Below are 18,123 nucleotides of genomic sequence, written 5' to 3' on the forward strand. Positions count from 1 at the left end.
TAGAAATAGAAACAAAAGTGTACATGTGGTGAGTGAGTGTTTGCATATATAAGTTTTTACAATTTTGGGGATTGAACCACAGAAATCATCGAGTTCTCGTGAAATTACATACGTGTAAGTGACATGCACGGTGGCTAGGGAGGCATCCCTTGTTAAACATATAAAGAGAATTAGAGTGTAGTAGACCAGGAGGTCATACTGTAGCAGACCAGGAGGTCAGACCAGGAGGTCGCATAACAGACCAGGAGGTCCAGGTACAGCAGACAAGGAAGTCCGCTATAGAGTCAAGTAGCCCAACACCAAGAAGGGTTGGGGCGGAACCCATATAGGCCATAAAGCTCAGGCTGAAGGAATTCGCAGCTGCCGAATGTCGATTCCGTTGGTCGCTCCGTACATAAGATTAGTTGCTTATGTACTGAACGATTGTACCGCACGTAATTGTGTGCATTAGTTAGTAATCTGACCTAGTACCATTTGTGTACGAAAGGGGTCATAAACGCTATTTGTACATTCTAACGTGATTTGTGTAATTTTTTATTTTTAAAAGGGAAGTTCGCTGGTCACTCAGGAATTATCCAACAACCCCACAGTTACTGGAAAGGGTTAATGCTCTGCGGATCACACTCACATGTTCCAGTAAACAAAGGTTCATAGGGGCCCTGGGTCGAGTACGCCAGCACTAGGGCAGTGTGTAGGTCGTATTGGTCGGCGTGGGCGAGTGAGTGGGGTACTCGGTAAACCGCCACCGTTGGCCTATCTTGAACATTCTGGTTTTTGTAAGGGTTCGCTGAAGGCCCTGATGTGAAGGTCAGAGGTAGCGAAAGCAACGCCTGCAAGTTATGGGGGCCAGTTGTTCGGGTAGGGGACGATCAACCTCGGTTCGGGTTGATTCAGTAAACCGACCAATCGGGTCGGCAAGGTATGTAATGTGTGAAAAATACGGTTCACACACAGAAGTTTTATGTGATGAATGGGAAAGAATGACTGTACATGACGGGGAGAAGTTCCCAAGAGTAGGCAGCTTTAGCCCAGATGTGTTACAGAACCTAAGGAGAAGGATAGGTCTCATTAAATCAGTAAAGAGACGGATCAAACATTATGATTGTTTAAAATTGTGGCAACAGGAAAGTGAAATGCAAAGAATTTTAACTGACATATCTGACCCTCATCTTGGGAGGAGAGACATGGCAATGGAGAGGATTATGGTTGCGGAGAAAGGCACAATGTTGTACAATAAAAATGCACTTAGCAACTGTATTATAGATGATAAGAATAAGTGTAATAAACATAACAATGATAATTGTAATACTGTTAAATGTACAACTATTAACCTATGCAAGTTGCACCCCATGTCAAACTTCCCTCAGGAATACAAGCAAGAAAGTGAGCCCAGCCCGATGTCGGCACCCCTTCCAGCAGCCATCACACAAGACATCCAGGTGGACGCGACCAAATCGGTAAAGGCAATAATCAAACCCCCTAACGGAGGGTCAGGTGAGGTCGTGTCCACAGGTACGTACAATGTTTTATATCACGCACAAACAGATGTACCCCATATTGTAAGACCAACACAAGGTGATGTAATTGAATTTAGTCCTGTCAGGGTGATCACAGTCCCCAATGGGAAGACTGACGATCAGGGAATCATTCCCGTCAAGGACAGTGCAATGCGCCATCCCTGGTCCCGGACAGAATTGAGATCAATCATGTCTGATTTCCCAGATCCTAGGAAAGATCTAAGTGTATGATCAAAGATTCACAGAAGGTATATCAACTCCCTAGACAACGACATAATCATGGTATCCAAGGAATCAGGGAGGTACAGGGAAAGCGGTTGATGGTGATGAGCATCCAAGCGTTTGAGGAGGCATCAAATCAACCAAGACCCCATTTCACTGACACTTGGAGGAAGCCCAGGGTTTGTGATCTTTGCAAAAGAGAAGGGCATTATGCCAGTAACTGCAACAGCCCACATAAAGTCAGACCCCCTAGACATGAATATGAGCATGAATATGACACACCAAATTATAAAAGGTGATCATTAGGACTGATGGTAAGCCTGAGGTAACAGTTAATAAATTGGGAGGTCATTCCCTGAAGACACAGGAATGACCGGGTGAAACGTTGTAAATGTATCTGTGAAATGTTTCTTTTCTCTCCCCATCTCTAACGATTATTGATAGGACTCAAACATTGCATATCTGCTTGGTCTTTGCAGAAGTCTACCAAACCCCAGCATGACCTATCCGCATCAATGTATCCTGGCCAGATACAGAGGGTGGGGTATGGAGGTGCTGGTGGGAGGGACTGCGCAAGGAAACCATTGGACATGTAGATATGACAGCCTGATGATCTGACAATGTTTTAAAATGTTTGAAAAATGTTTTTTATTCCTGTTGTTGTTTATTGATGTGTTATGTTATATATATATATATATATATATATATGAATTGTTCTCTCTCTCTTTTGTTTTTTTTTGTTTTCTCTCTTCTCACTCATGTTTTCATGTTTTAAAGATGGTATGTCACACATCAGTTAGACAAATGGTAATGCAAGATTTTTTTGCCCCTTACAGAAAGTTCGCTGGTTTGGAAGGAATATTGCATCACCGGAATGTTCGTTTGGAAGACTGAGAGACAGCACCTTAAGAACAACAAGACTAGAGAACTAATTATCGTAACAAGTTTCTCTCCCCCTCAAACTGTTTTCCTATACCCCCATTACAAATTTCTCCTTTTCTCCTCCTGCAAGATGGACTCGCCTCAAGAGACTGTGATCCGTGTTTTCATGTTGACCCTGATGTTGACCAGAGCAGTCTGTTTCGGTGAGAGTACCAGTGAGGTCGAGAAAGGATCCAGAATGGGTTTCTGATGACTGAGACGGAGGTGTAAATTTCCAATAGCAACACAATCACCAAGCAAAGGCGAGTACCGGAAACGATCTAGCAGCCATGTTATTTGTAAACATTGTGAAGGATTGTTAGCTGAAAAGAGAACTGTATCTGTAGACTCTGTTACAGTGTAGTAGAGGATGGGTGCATCAAGAAATGTCAGTCCAGTTTTAACATTAACATGGACCAGCACCCATTGAGTGACTATCACTCCTTAGTGGGTAAAGTGTTAAATCAGACAGAGTGTTGGGTATGCTCTCAAGTACCTCAAGGCCACAGCAAGCTAGGACTAGTACCATTTCCTTTTAACGATAGGGGAGGTACTTGAGCTAAGTGGTGGGAGGCCGGTGGACAGGAGGTTTAATATCTCTAGTCCTCCTAGTTTGAAGTTCCACCAATATCATGTGGATAGACCCCTAGTATGTTTTAACATTTCCAATCCCCGAAAGCCGGGAAATTGGGAAGTGTCATGGAATAACAAAACCATGACCTTTTCACATAGAGCCGATAGAATGCCAACAGATACAGAACTTATACGCCACATAGCCGGTAGTGGAAAATCATTCCGATATAGGTATACCCTAGGAAGAAGGATTACGAGAGTTGGAGAGGTATCACCAGGATACTGTGCACATATCGTACAAACTGATACGTGTACTAGACAGATGGGAGAATTAGGGTTAGGAGATTTCACATGGAAGATGTGTAATATGGTTATGACCTACTCTGTCCCATATGTTCTCCCCGATGATGCATATTTCATATGCGGGAGAAAGGCGTATAAGTGGCTTGCCCCAAACTCAGAAGGATTATGTTATATTGGAAAAGTACAGCCTGAGGTAATGACTGTATCACATACCAAAATGAAAGATATACACCGTGGTGCCCAAGCTCCTTATACTCACACTCATTACGAGCACGTTGTTAAAAGGCAACTGACAAAAAGGACAGAGCATTCGGCCTCTGATCTGATCCATGAATCTACCGGGATTCAGGTTTTACTTGCGTTAGATTTCACTCGCACCGCTAGAGGAGTGTTGAATTATAGATATATATCTGCGCTTGCAAATTTATTAGACAATATCACTGAAATGTATGACGACACTTTTAGGTATACTGGAAGGGAACTTCAAGCTTATAAAACAGAACTGGTTCAGCATAGGATGGTTCTTAATTATCTCACGGCAGTGACAGGTGGATATTGTGTCACACTGGCAACGCAGTACGGCGTGAAATGCTGCACATATATTACGAATAGCACCGAGGACCCGGTCGAGGTCATAGACCAAAAGATGGACGACATTCTCCAATTAAAGTGGGAATTTCGCAGGAGACACAATCTCACCCTTGCTGCTGTGGGTAATGAGCTGACTGGTTGGGTGTCATGGTTGAACCCGCGAAATTGGTTCTCTGGTTTAGGAGAAAGACTGCGTAGGGAACATACTGTGACCATAGCAGCATAAACGAACCGTCGGGGCTTCCTCAGCGCCACTCGGTGCATCACCTTGGCTTGGAAGGGGTTAATGTTTTTGTGGTGGGAGGAACGTGGAGAGAGGGTCCGAGGGGCTGATTGGCTGGATCATGTATAGGGGCTGGCCTGTCATACATATAGGCTGCTGACAGGGTACTTCCTCCCTCTTTTCAGCTCTTCTCATGAGGTCTGCAAGTATTGCTCCATTTAATATATCCTACACCTTTATTCTTTATCATACTTCTAACATATCCCTTTCTTCTTCTTTTACTCCCTCTCCTCTGTTCCTGGCCTTTCTCTATCCCCTCTACCTTTTTACTATATTTCCCTTTCCTATCCTTTGTCTCTGTGTGTGGAGGATCCTGCATTACGTCCGGGCTCTATGGCAGCCAGAATCCGGTCTCTGTGTAATCCACAGCCGCACCGCTGGCCTCCCCGCCCGGCTCCTGGACGCCTCTGATGTCCAGCCAGCACGGGGAGTGCCTGCTGCGGCTGCCTGTGAGGTCCGGGCTGCGCGCGGCCGGGCTCGGCCGCCCGCTCGTGCTCCCCCGCGAGTGTGTTCTCCGTCCCCGCTGCTAGCCGCGGCGGGGGACGGAGCGCAGGGGGACTGAGGGCGCACGCGACGGCATGCCAGGGACGGTGCTCTGCCGTCCCTGAGCCCGTCATTAGGCGCCACCCGCCGCAGCTCCGATCACGTGGGACCGGGACAGAGCTCCCGGCCCGCGGATCGGCTGATTGCGGCCACCAGGGGGGGGGCAGCACCCAGTCACTGTGAACCAGGGGTGTTAATGGGCGGACAGGGGGGTCGCGCGGCTGCCAGACAAACGCAGTCTAGGCAGCGCGCGCTGCTATGTCATCCTACCAGCTGGGGGGTCCATATGATGCCTGACCCATCTGGCCGGCTCTCCCCTTCGGCCGGTCTGATCCGACCTGCGCCCTCCCCTGACAGAGCGGTGCGTCGCCCCCGCTCTGCTGCGTCCCATCCCCCATTGCCTGTTGCAGATAGGGCAGGGACGGCTAGAATGGGGCGTTCTGCGTCCGCCGGCGGCGGGGCGGCCCTTCTGGCCTCTCCTGCGGTGGATGACCCCGTAGCGCCTGCCCCTCCCAGATCGACTCGGATGGCGACTGGCGCTGCTGCCGCTGCCCGTGGCCGAGCGGCTCCTCCCGGGGTCACTCAGGAGGCGGCGGCCGGCAGTGGAGGGCGACCGTTCTTCCCCTCCCCGCGTCCTGCCGACGTCGCTGCGGACGGCGTTCATTCCGACGTTGCGCTGCCTCCTTCCAGTAGTGACGACTCTCCGTTTTTCTCGTCCTGCGGCCAATGCTCGGGATAGGAGGAGGTCGCGGCGGTGGCGGTTTGCGCGAGGTTCCACGCAGCGGGACGGCTGTACCATGATGCCTGACAGTAAGGGATCGTACGGGTCCTTGCTCCCAACGGGCGGTTTACGAACCTCCCATGGGGCGCACGACATGCGTGGTGTCTCTGATTGTCCTATGCCTGCCACTGCGGCTGCACCCTTGGTGGACGTCACCGTTCTGTCCGCCATTTTGTGCCGCTGTTGGGTCGGGGGTGGGGCCCTCGTTATCCTCCGTACCCGGGGGACTAGGGCGGCCCGCTGTTTTTTTCCTTTGGTGGATGGCATTGCGCGGTCTCTTACCCCGCTTCTGTCCCCAGGCGCGACGGTTCCCTCACCTGCCTCGCTCCCGGCGGTTGCGGGTCCGGTGGGGGAGCTGGGGAACGATGTATCTTTTGCCTCCCCAGCCACGGAAGTCGTTTTCGGAATGGAGTCGGCCGTCGGGACGGATGGTGTTCCCTCGTGCAGGTGAGTCTTCATCAGACCCTGACCGGTCCAGGGGGAGCGCGGTTAGAACGGGTACTCACTCCAGGTCCTCTAGCGCAGACAGAGTTGCGCGTAAGGTTTCCAGCAAGCGCAGCAGACACAGCCGAGGCGTCGGGATACGGACTCTACCCTTGCTTCCACGTCCTCGGAGGGTCTGTCCTCCGACAGTGGCTTGCACAGGGTTAAGCGTCATAGTCGGCGCGAGCGTCGGTATTTAACCTCGTCCGCTTCCCAAGTCTTGGTGGAATCGGACCCCGTGCACCGCGCTAATACGGCCGTGCACGCGGACTCAGGCCCCGGGTCCGAGACCGTATCCGTTAGGGCCAAGATGTAAATATTTTCGCTCTTACTAGTGACGAGCGCAGAGCCCTACTTTCAGCTAAGAAAAGAGGGCCGGGACAGCAAGGACGCTTTGCGCTCCTACCCGACTTTAGTTAGCTGCATGTTGATATTTGCAGCGTGTTACTTAGAGTCGCGCCTGGATGAACACATGAACATCGTGCGCTTTAATTCCTTATACACGTGCTGACCATACTTGACGGCGTTACTACTAAGACTTCCGGCGCAAACAGCATGAGCGGCAGATCTATACCTTCTGTAAAAAGTATGTGGTATTGTGCCCGGAGCTGCCTCAGGGTCCAGCCGGTACAGCAGGAACGCCGGGTTCCACGACCTGCCTCTCATTCGGCCAGCTTTTGAGAGGGTTCATGGCGCGCGGGGCCATGGTTATTTCTTCGCTTTCAATCCTGCCCAATGCGGTTTGGGGCATCGGTGTCGCATTCGTCACTTCTGTATCAGCCGTGGCGGAGGCCACGGGATCAAGGACTGCCCCAGTACACGAATCCGGGCGTGCTCCGGCAGAAGGTTGCGGCTGCATTGTCGTGGGGCTGGGATGATAGGCTTTCTCATCCATCTTTCCTGTCCTCTCGGGTGATCGGTTTAATGAGGCTATCCCTATTATCGTTTACCTATCTGTAAGTCTGATTCGGCCATAGATGCCATTCGGTCGTTGGTCCGGGGGCGGTGATGTGTGAATTGTACATCGCGTCAGCATTTCGCTCCTCCCGCTGCACCCTTTCGCCTTTCGATTTATGGGTTTTTAACTGGATGATGGCTAATACATCCATTTCTGCCTCCGTGTGGGGTTTTTTCTCTCTCGTGCGCTGACTTTGCAAGGAGCAATTCTTTCCTCCGCTGGGGTCAGCAGCAGGCGACGGGCGAGCGGGGCATGTCGCACTACCTGGATGAATTTTCTTGTGCTCGGCCCAACTGGCTTTGTTCGCCGCGTCGTCTTGCTGCGGTGGCCATTGGCAGGGTCCCTCCGTTTACCTCGAGATTCAGATGGATACGGTCGGTGGTCTCTGAAGGCTCCTTGGGGACACGGTGTTGCTTTTTCCCGTTGGTTCCTTCTATGAGCTCACCGCGGACAAGCTTACTCTACAACAGGCGCAATCCTTCTTGGGCCTGTTTTCTTTTTGCTTGGAAGGTTATCCCATTGAGTTTTTCGGTGGGAAATTGGAACGGGCGACAGTTGGGATTATACGCCCTCATCATTTTCTTAGTTTAGCGCTCAAGGGATTTACGTATTTGGGACGGATTTCTAGTTCGTTTCACATCCTCTTTGGAGCTTTTCACGGATGCCTCTGGTGCTTGTGATTCTCGCTGTTGCTGGATATTTTTCCCATACTGGGCGCTCTGGCGCTATGCCCTGCGTAACAAACAGGTGGTCTTCTGGTGCGCCAATTTGGGCGTGGTTTTTTGCCATCATTAGGCAGGAGTCCACATCCTTGCTGGACTGCGGGTCTTCGCGTAGATAGTCTTGCTATGCTGGGTGACCAACATTACGTTGCGAGACAAGCATGTCCCGGCTGTGGGCAACGGAATTGATGATACCCTTTCTCGCGGCGATTGGCAGTGGTTTCGGCGGTTAGCTCCTGCAGCTCTAATCCAAGGGGACTTCTGTCCTGCTTCTGTGTGCGGATTGGAGGATTTAGCCCACAGGTCTTTGTCTCCTGCAACTTTTACGGCTTATCTGGCCGAATCGCTGCCTTCTGGAGAAGGGCCATAGTGGGTAAGACCCCTCACAAGGCAGATGGCCCATAGTTGCATTGGATTCGGGATGTCTGGGATGGTGGCGGACGGCCGATCCCATGACATCTGGGTAGCAGGCCCTCAGGGATAGTGGCAGAAGGCCGATCCCATAACATCTGGGTAGCAGGCCCTCAGGGATAGTGGCAGAAGGTCGATCCCATAACATCTGGGTAGCAGGCCCTCAGGGATGGTGGCAGAAGGCCGATCCCATAACATCTGGGTAGCAGGCCCTTAGGGATGGTGGCAGAAGGCCGATCCCAGAACATCGGGGCAGATGGCCCTCCAACATTTAGGTTATTATTTAAATTATGATTTTGAGATATTTTATTTTCCTGAGCTGTCTTCTTCCTGCTAGGTGTCCCAAAACCTCTTGGTAGCAGGCCCTCAGGGATGGTGGCAGAAGGCCGATCCCATAACATCTGGGTAGCAGGCCCTTAGGGATGGCAGAAGGCCGATCCCTGAACATCGGGGCAGATGGCCCTCCAACATTTAGGTTATTATTTCAATTATGATTTTGAGATATTTTATTTTCCTGAGCTGTCTGCTTCCTGCTAGGTGTCCCATAACCTCTGGGTAGCAGGCCCTCAGGGATGGTGGCAGAAGGCCGATCCCATAACATCTGGGTAGCAGGCCCTTAGGGATGGCAGAAGGCCGATCCCATAACATCTGGGTAGCAGGCCCTTAGGGATGGCAGAAGGCCGATCCCTGAACATCGGGGCAGATGGCCCTCCAACATTTAGGTTATTATTTCAATTATGATTTTGAGATATTTTATTTTCCTGAGCTTTCTGCTATGTGTGATAAATATTTTCAACTGTCCCTTAGTTAGACAGGTTGTTTTTTCATCCAAGTTTAGATTTAACAGGCCTTCCTTTCAGTCAATAAAGGCCGTCGATGTACGCCCCGAAGGTTTGGGGTGTAGGATCCGGTGCTCACAATACAAGGATACGGGGGTACGATATGGGGATACGAGGTTCGCCTCTTCTTGGCGGCCTTTACGATGGCCTTCCACGGTGCGCTCAGGGTGGGTGAGCTGGGGTCCGTCTCCCGAACTTCAGCCTCGCCCATGCTGGCGGCCCGCGTCGTCGTATGCCCCGACGGTTTGTGGTGTCGGATTCAGCGCTCCAAGACGGACGTAGTTGGCAGGGGGCAGTGGGTTCGAATGGGTCAGGGTCGTGCGCGGGGCATTTGTCCAGCGGCCGCGGCCCGGGCTTATTCGTCCCTTCGGCCTCCAACGCCCACCGGGTGGCTAGTCCATCGGGACGGTTCCCCGTTGTCCAGATATCACTCCCGGTCGGTTTTGGAGCGTTGTCTTTTGTACCTGGGTCTATCTCCGGCCGACAGTGGGACTCACTCTTTCCGCATCGGCGCTGCGTCAGCAGCCGCTGCGGCGGGTTGGTCCGAAGTCGAAGTCCGGGCACTGAGTAGGTGGAGGTCTGATGCAGTCATACGCTATATCAGGCTTTTTCCTCCCAGTGCGCCCCTTTGAGGACTAGCCGCTCGTCGCAGTTGCACTTCGCGATTGCGGGGGCCTTGAGGAATTTTTGTTTTATCGTTGGTTTTAATTACGGCTTTTGCCGGCTAACGAAGTTTTGCGTTTTTGCCTCAAGTCAAATTGGGCGACCCTTCCCCCCAAAACCCCCTCCCCGTTAGGGAAGCAGTTAGGTTGCCCATCTACTACTCATACTATATTTATTTTGTTTATTAACCTGCATCACACCCTTCTTTTGCAGGATGGCGGTTAGGTCCGCACTTTATATGATTCGACGGCCATTCATACATCTACGGCTGTTCGTGTCTGGGCTGACCCGGCCAAAGATGCGGGCTGTGCGCTGGGGCGGGCGTAGAGGCCTCCGCTGGGGACGGCCTGCGGGAATGGCTCCGGGCGGCAGTTGGCCGATTTGGTACCCGCGGCCGGCTGGTATGCTGATCTTCTTGGGGGACCTTATTCACATTCTTAGGTACCTTTAGGTAGTTTTCTTGGGTTTCGTTGCATTAGTCCGTATTCTACTTTTATGTCTCTTTTAGTTAGTTTTGTTCTGCTTTTTAGGTCCTTTAGTTAGTCTTTTCGGAGTAGGTGGCGGTGGCAGGTTGGTAACCTGGCAGTTGGCCGGTTTCTGAACGGTTACTTAATTTTAATTATGAGTTCAAGGTTAGTAAGTTTGGGTGTACTTTTAGGTAAATTTTATAGTTTTATAATTAGTTTACGGGCATCGCTTTACCAAGTGGGTCCATATAACTGGTATAAACATATGTGGATGGCGGGGCCGGTGGCCCAATTTTTACCATTTTAGGGGCGGAGCGTACCTCCGTCCCTGCAACTGTTGGTGGGGCAGGGGTAGTGGCAGAAGGCCGACCCCTGTCCTTGGATTTTTGATTTTCGATGTCTGGGATGGAGGCAGGAGGCCGATCCCGGAACATCTGGGGCAGAAGGCTCCCTCACACATATGTTTTTTATTGCTTGTTTTTCTGTATTATAACATTGATCACCCATGTTACGTTTATCATGCTTAACCGTTCTTCTCCCCGCCACCTTAGTTAGAGAGGGAAGTCTGCATTTTAGTCTTAGTATTTAATAGGCCTCCCTATCAGTCAGAAAAATAAAAGCTGACCCCTTTCACGCCAATTACAGTTGTTGTGTCTTTATTTTATAAGATAAGTGTGCTTGAGTGGCGCGTGGATGCATCTGACGTGTGAGGTTTAAGACTGCGTAGGGAACATACTGTGACCATAGCAGCATAAACGAACCGTCGGGGCTTCCTCAGCGCCACTCGGTGCATCACCTTGGCTTGGAAGGGGTTAATGTTTTTGTGGTGGGAGGAACGTGGAGAGAGGGTCCGAGGGGCTGATTGGCTGGATCATGTATAGGGGCTGGCCTGTCATACATATAGGCTGCTGACAGGGTACTTCCTCCCTCTTTTCAGCTCTTCTCATGACCCACCCTCCCGCCCTGGGGACTTGATTTTGGTTTTTATTTTATTTTTGTTCTTCAGTCGAGTTCATTGTGTCGGCTTTTGGTGGCCGGTTTCTGAACGGTTACTTAATTTTAATTATGAGTTCAAGGTTAGTAAGTTTGGGTGTACTTTTAGGTAAATTTTATAGTTTTATAATTAGTTTACGGGCATCGCTTTACCAAGTGGGTCCATATAACTGGTATAAACATATGTGGATGGCGGGGCCGGTGGCCCAATTTTTACCATTTTAGGGGCGGAGCGTACCTCCGTCCCTGCAACTGTTGGTGGGGCAGGGGTAGTGGCAGAAGGCCGACCCCTGTCCTTGGATTTTTGATTTTCGATGTCTGGGATGGAGGCAGGAGGCCGATCCCGGAACATCTGGGGCAGAAGGCTCCCTCACACATATGTTTTTTATTGCTTGTTTTTCTGTATTATAACATTGATCACCCATGTTACGTTTATCATGCTTAACCGTTCTTCTCCCCGCCACCTTAGTTAGAGAGGGAAGTCTGCATTTTAGTCTTAGTATTTAATAGGCCTCCCTATCAGTCAGAAAAATAAAAGCTGACCCCTTTCACGCCAATTACAGTTGTTGTGTCTTTATTTTATAAGATAAGTGTGCTTGAGTGGCGCGTGGATGCATCTGACGTGTGAGGTTTATGGGCTCAAGGAGTCATAATGGATGTTGGGAAGTTTCTTCTATGTATCTTAGGTGTTGTCATATCGATTGGCTTGATATTTAGATGCGGTCAGGCTTTAATGAAGTGCAAACGTAGTACCAGGGTAATGAGTCTAAGGAGTGAGGAAATTGTAATTCCAATGGATTTGAGTTATGACCCAACGGTAGAGACAATGATGTGATGAAAATGCGATTATACGGTCCGTTTCTTTCACCTGTTTCTCCGTTTTCTCCAAAGTAAAAAGACCCACTTGGACGAGGAATTTGACGAGCCTGTATACAGACAACTGATGGATTAAAGAAGAAGTTTTGACAACCTTGTACACAGATAATTGATGAACTATGCCATAGACCCCCAGTTTCCCTAGAAATTTTAAATTTACGCTAGCCCAACACTTTTGTAAGTCTATGGACATTGACAAAGCTTTTGCTCGCACTCGTTGGCAAAAGCCCAAAGAAGACTGCATTCAACAGATACCAGACAAGACTTCAGCCGACAAATGTTCATTAACCTGACATAGAATACCACTGCATTTACCATAATTGTTCTTTATCTTCATTTCTACAACCTTCAGGTAATGACACACATAGTCGATAGGGAATACAGGCACAGATATCAGCAATCACATATCCCCCCATTCATGTATCATCAACTAAGATGTGCTCCCCCATTTTGTTACAACCAAAAGCCAAAAAGAGCTCGGTAAAGTTTGACAGCCCATCCACAGACCCTTAATACGGGATAAGAAGGAATTCAAATGTATACTTCGCAATACCTCGAAGCTTGATTTAAAACACGTACGGCACGATGATACATGACCCCCCAAACATGGATTCATACACGCATGCTTCTGCTATCTCACTAGGTCATACCCTTTTCCTACCTTCTTCTCTCCTCCCTTACCCAATCATAGAAATGTATTTACATATGACATATATTTTTCTCTTTTTGAAATGTTTTAGGAAATGGCAGTTATTGGTGACTGCCAAAGGGTGGACTGTCAAAGTCAGAAAAATATCACGCTGCACGTTGCCATATATGCACTTCATGTGTGTGTGCACGCGGCATATTTAAATCAAAATAATGTATTTTATAAGTTAATATTCCCCTGAGTTCAGCAAAGTATGGTATATTAAAGATGGCTCTTTGACCTTAGAGATTCCCCAAACAATAGTTTGCATGTTGGGAGGGCTTCATGTGTTCTTATGCATAGTTAAGCACAGGAATAGTAATTGAAGATTAATTGTATTCCGAATCAGTATCTTTCCCGCAGACGGAGTACAATAGCCTTTAATTACACTGAGCTTTGAGACTCAATGAGGAGGGCCAACACCTGTGTTTACGAAATGGGGCTGGATTTGTCTCCAGAAGAATGATTGCTGAGATGTCATTGTCTCAACTGAGAGTGGACAGTGAGACAGTATTCGCCAAACAATAGCTTCCCACAAGACAGGAATGTGTTGGTCATCACCCATCGTTTTGCATAACCAAGGCCACTGATACAAGACAGCCCACATACTGTGAAAGACACACTTCCTGTGGTTGACACACCCCCACAGCTGGAATGCAGGTATGATATTATCCACTGGAAATCACAGGGCTCACGCACTCACACAGCTACCTGGCACCCAGCAGCATGGCTGCTTCATCCCTAGGACTGACCTCCAAGCGGAAGGCTAAGTATAGAATTCACATGGCTAGATAAGGAAATATAGACAGATTGCTTTAAGGTCAATGGTGCTGGTTTAAATAGGATATTGTAACTTGTTTGTGTGATAGATCTGGGAATCTGTGATGGTAGCTGGGACATTAGACAACCTGTAGCATAGCATTTGTGGTATTTGTTTGCCTATGGTGATTTAAAATAGATTGTGCTGGTTTGTTATAATATATCTTGTCAATCATGAATACCGCCATGCAGTTACTTGTGAATATGGGTTTTGTAGCAATGGCAGGCTGATATGTGTAGTTACATTGTGATCTGGTCTTGTGATGATTCATATCGCATAGCCAGCATACCATATGCTCTGGTTATTGAGATACTGAGTTTGTTTGGAATGTGAAATTGAATAAGATGGTTCTAGGAAGTTGGATTGGAATGTGGAATAAGATTAGTTGGTTTGTGTAAAATGGCTGCTGCTGGGTGTTTTCCCCTCCCCCTTTCAACCATGTGTTGCAGTCTTTGAAATCATGGGAGTTTTCCCAAAATGGAGTCTAGCTTCTGTCCCATGCGGTATTGTAGGGTTGTGTATATAGGGACAGCCAGTATGGGTAAGCTCAAGTATTTTCTCCACAAAGATTCTCAGCATTGACTAACTGCGCAGCGATTGTTCCTCACATGTGTAAGCTTCTCTGCAACCATATTGTCTTTATTGTTATTGTGAGCCATATCTCTCTCTCTCTCTCTCTCTTCTCCCCTTTTCTCTCTCCTTCCCCTTTTAAAAGTAATTGTGTCTTTATTGTATTTTATGTGTAGTAACTTGGTTAGATATTCTATGTTATTTTGGTAGTGTATAGCTTGTATTGTATTATTCTTTTTGAACGTTCATTCTCTCACTAAAGGCGTTAGAACCTTAGACCGGTATTTGATTGATTATTATAAATGCATAAAGGTTCTCAGAGCGTCATAGTCGCTCATACAGCTTTTAAGCTAACAAGGTTACACTGCATTACATCTACACATTGTCACTGCATAAATGTTTACAGTATAAGTACATTCCTTAAGGTATAGTTAAGGGCGTACCCTTGCGGTACTTTTTGCGCCAATTGCGTACTGTGTTCTTTAACCTTTAACGTGTTTTTAATAGGACAAATATTATAGACATTGTCAGTTCCTTTGGCAAAGTCTGATTATGAATTATAATGTATTGATATGTTGGTGCTCTTATTGGTGAGCATAAGGTGCAAAATAAATGAGGAAGTAAAAGATAATTGAAAAAATGAGATAATAGACGTTTAGCCGGGCGACCGGAAGTGACTCGGACCGGAAGTTGGATACCGGAAGTGACATCGCGGCGTGAATAGCTAAATTAATAGCATACAAACCCATGTTAGATTGGTGAAGAAAAAGGTGGACTTGGGTTGTGGGGATGAAATGGCTATTGACAGTGAGCATAAAGAGCGCAGTGTGCAGCCGAACGCGCCGCCGCGGCACCGGAAGTGACGCGGCGGTTTGCGTTCCAATAACCGGAAGTGACGCGGTTGTTTGCGTGTCACCGACGGGGATTATGAAGGAGGCAGCTTAGACGGCAGCTAAGAGTACCAGGGATGTTGTTAACATTATAGTGGGAGAATATGGGTGATTGCAAGATGGAGCTAGATCAAAGAGGAGTGAATAGTGTGTTTAAACACCTCTGAAATTAAATGATGGTGGTAATTAATACCATAGTGAGTGGATGTATACTTATGTGCACATAATCAACCCCACATTAATATAGTCCATACTTTTTGATATAAACAGTCCGTGTCTTTTCAGACATATAAAGAGCATATATGGTCATTTGTGACATCTTCAATAAAAATCGTCAGGAAGAAATAAAGTTCTCTTCGAAGTTATCCATGGTTTGTCTTCATTCCAATTGAAGCTCCACAGGTCCCCGTGATAGAAAAAAAATGGGGAGATTAAAATGAGTTAGGAAAAACCTGTTATGGTATCTGGATGAAGTGCATGATGACTAATGAACTAGATATATTAATACAAGAACCACTTAAGTTCGAAGTCTTTATTCAGACCTTTGGGACATAGGGACTGAAGTTTGTAAATCAGTTTCATTTCCGCTTTTGCAAGATTTTTTTCTGTGTTTCTGTCACGCCAGGTGGATTTTATGTGTTGTAGTCCTAAAAAATTCTTTAGAGAAGTGTATGAACAATTGTGTACAGTTTTAAAGTGTTCCGACAGATTGTGTGTCAGGAGACCTTTTTTTATATTACGCAGATGTTCACCAAGTCGTGTTTTCAATGCTCTCGATGTGCGTCCAATATATACCTTCCCGCAGGTGCATTCCACTAAATACACGACGTTACTGGTGTGGCAGGTAATGAAATCCTTGATTTTGAAGTTGATGCCATTCACGGTGATCTCTGTATATTTTGATGTATCGGTTTTAATGAGTCGGCAGGGGAGACAGAGTCCGCACCTGTGAAAACCACTTGTTCTAACAGGATTATTGTTTTGGGGTAGCGCACTCCGGACAAGTTTGTTTTTCAAATTTGCTGCCTTACGGTAGATGAACGTGGGTTTTTTAGGGATGATGTTTTTTAATGTATCGTCCAAGCATAGCAGGTTCCAATGTTTTCTGATGATGAGTTCCATTTTCTTGTATTGGTGGTCATATCCTGTAATGAACGACCATTGTGAATGATTGCAGAATTTGTCATCGTTCTTCTTCTGTTTCTTGTTGTGGATGAGGGAGGTCCTGCCTTTGTTCATTATTTCTATCTGAATAGTCCCCAAATTTTCTGGTTGATAACCTTTTTCAATGAAGGCGTTTTTGAGTTCGTTAATTTGAGACGTGCAAACAGTGTCCTCACTGCAGTTTCTCCTTATCCTTAGAAATTGGCCCTTTGGTATGCCATTGAGCCAATTTATGTGATGCTCACTTTCTTTACTGATGTAATTGTTAGTGTCTGTGGGTTTCTTATAGGTCTTCGTTTGGATAATAGCATCCTTGATATAAATGGTGAGATCAAGGAAGTTGATTTCAGTCTGACTGGTTTCAAATGTAAGGACAATGTTTCTATCATTTTGGTTGAGATGTTCGCAAAACAAGGTTAGACTCTCCCTGTCCCCTCTCCAAAAAAATATGACGTCATCGATGTAACGGTTCCATAATAGTATTTTATCTTTCCATGGGTTCTGTTGGTATATGTTTTCATGCTCCCAATGGGCCATGAAGAGGTTTGCAAAACTGGGTGCAAATCGTGTACCCATTGCAGTACCTCTCTTTTGAAGGTAGTAATCCCCCTCAAAGAAAAATAAGTTATTTTTCAGGATGAAATCCATGGACTCGATGATGAAAGACTTTCTTGCTTCTGAGAATCCAGTCTGGTCCAGGAACCAAATTGTGGCCTCTATTCCTCTTTGGTGTTCAATGATGGTGTACAGGGAGGTAACATCTGCTGTGACCATAATGGTTTCGCTGTCCCACATTATACCTTCTAGTTTTTTGATGGTGTCACTGGTGTCTTTCAGATGTGACGGATTCTTAGTCACTATAGGTTGGAGTTCATGATCGATTAAGGCTGACAGATTTGATGTCAGACATCCTGTGCCGGCGACAATGGGTCGACCTGGGGGTGATGTGCTGTTCTTATGTATTTTTGGTAATACATAAATTGTGGGAGTGATGGGGTCTTCAATATTAAGAAATGCGAATTCTGTTTCTGTAATACCTCCTTTTTCAAGGTGAGTCTTTAGTAGTTTCTGGAAGCTGGTTTTTATTCTTGCCGATGGGTCGGTCTTAAGTTTTTGGTATGTGTTGCTGTCTGATAGTTGACGATATATTTCCTTCACATAGTCAGATTTATTTAAAATGGCAATACCTCCGCCCTTGTCGCAAGGCTTGATTACGATCCCCTGGTCCTCCTGGAGAGATTTTATTGGTTCACGTTCCTTTCTTGTCAAGTTGTGGCGTACTCTCTTCCTTTTTTCCGTTTTGTTGATTGAATTTAAATCTTCTATGACCAGTTTTTGGAAAGTTTCAATGTAATTTCCTTTAATGTGGGCAGGGTAAAAGGTGGAAGGTTTTTTGTGCAAGGTTTGAGTTGTAGATTCCACAGGATGTGATGTTGAGGGAGCCTCTTCACTTCTTTTCAGTTCAAAAAATTTCTTCAGAGAAATTTTTCTAATAAATTTGTGTACATCTACAAATCTGTCGAAGTCATCCGTGGTGGTTGTGGGTGCAAACTTTAAACCTTTGGTTAATATCCTTTCTTCAACATCCGTAAGAATCCTGGAACTTAAGTTGTATATCACTTTCCTTTTCGTACCTTCTTCCATGGTTCCTTGGTTTAGAATATTGATGGTTTTTTTCTTTTTACGTAACGGCTGACCTGCTCTTTTGCCTCTTTTTCTCTTCTTTTTTCTCTTTTTCGTTGTTCCAGAGGTTATTGGTGATTGTAACCCCTCCTTTCTCCTAAAAAAGGTGAGTTCCTTCCTGTCCTGTCATTGCCGTTTGCGGTTCGTGCGCTCCTATGGTTG

At 46.9% G+C, this 18,123-nt stretch overlaps 1 protein-coding gene across 1 annotated transcript in view; it reads right to left on the minus strand.

The window, feature by feature from the left end:
* LOC135036441 (toll-like receptor 7) overlaps window positions 1–17,922 on the minus strand; it is a 28,210-nt gene extending 10,288 nt beyond the window's left edge. Inside the window, exon 1 of the mRNA XM_063954449.1 lies at window positions 15,910–17,922. Coding sequence (XP_063810519.1) covers window positions 15,910–17,922 — 2,013 coding nt within the window. The remainder of the gene's footprint in view (window positions 1–15,909) is intronic.
* Between the last annotated feature and the right edge of the window lie 201 nt (window positions 17,923–18,123).

Source organism: Pseudophryne corroboree, unplaced genomic scaffold (genome assembly GCF_028390025.1).
Source record: "Pseudophryne corroboree isolate aPseCor3 unplaced genomic scaffold, aPseCor3.hap2 scaffold_646, whole genome shotgun sequence".
Classification (NCBI taxonomy): domain Eukaryota; kingdom Metazoa; phylum Chordata; class Amphibia; order Anura; family Myobatrachidae; genus Pseudophryne; species Pseudophryne corroboree.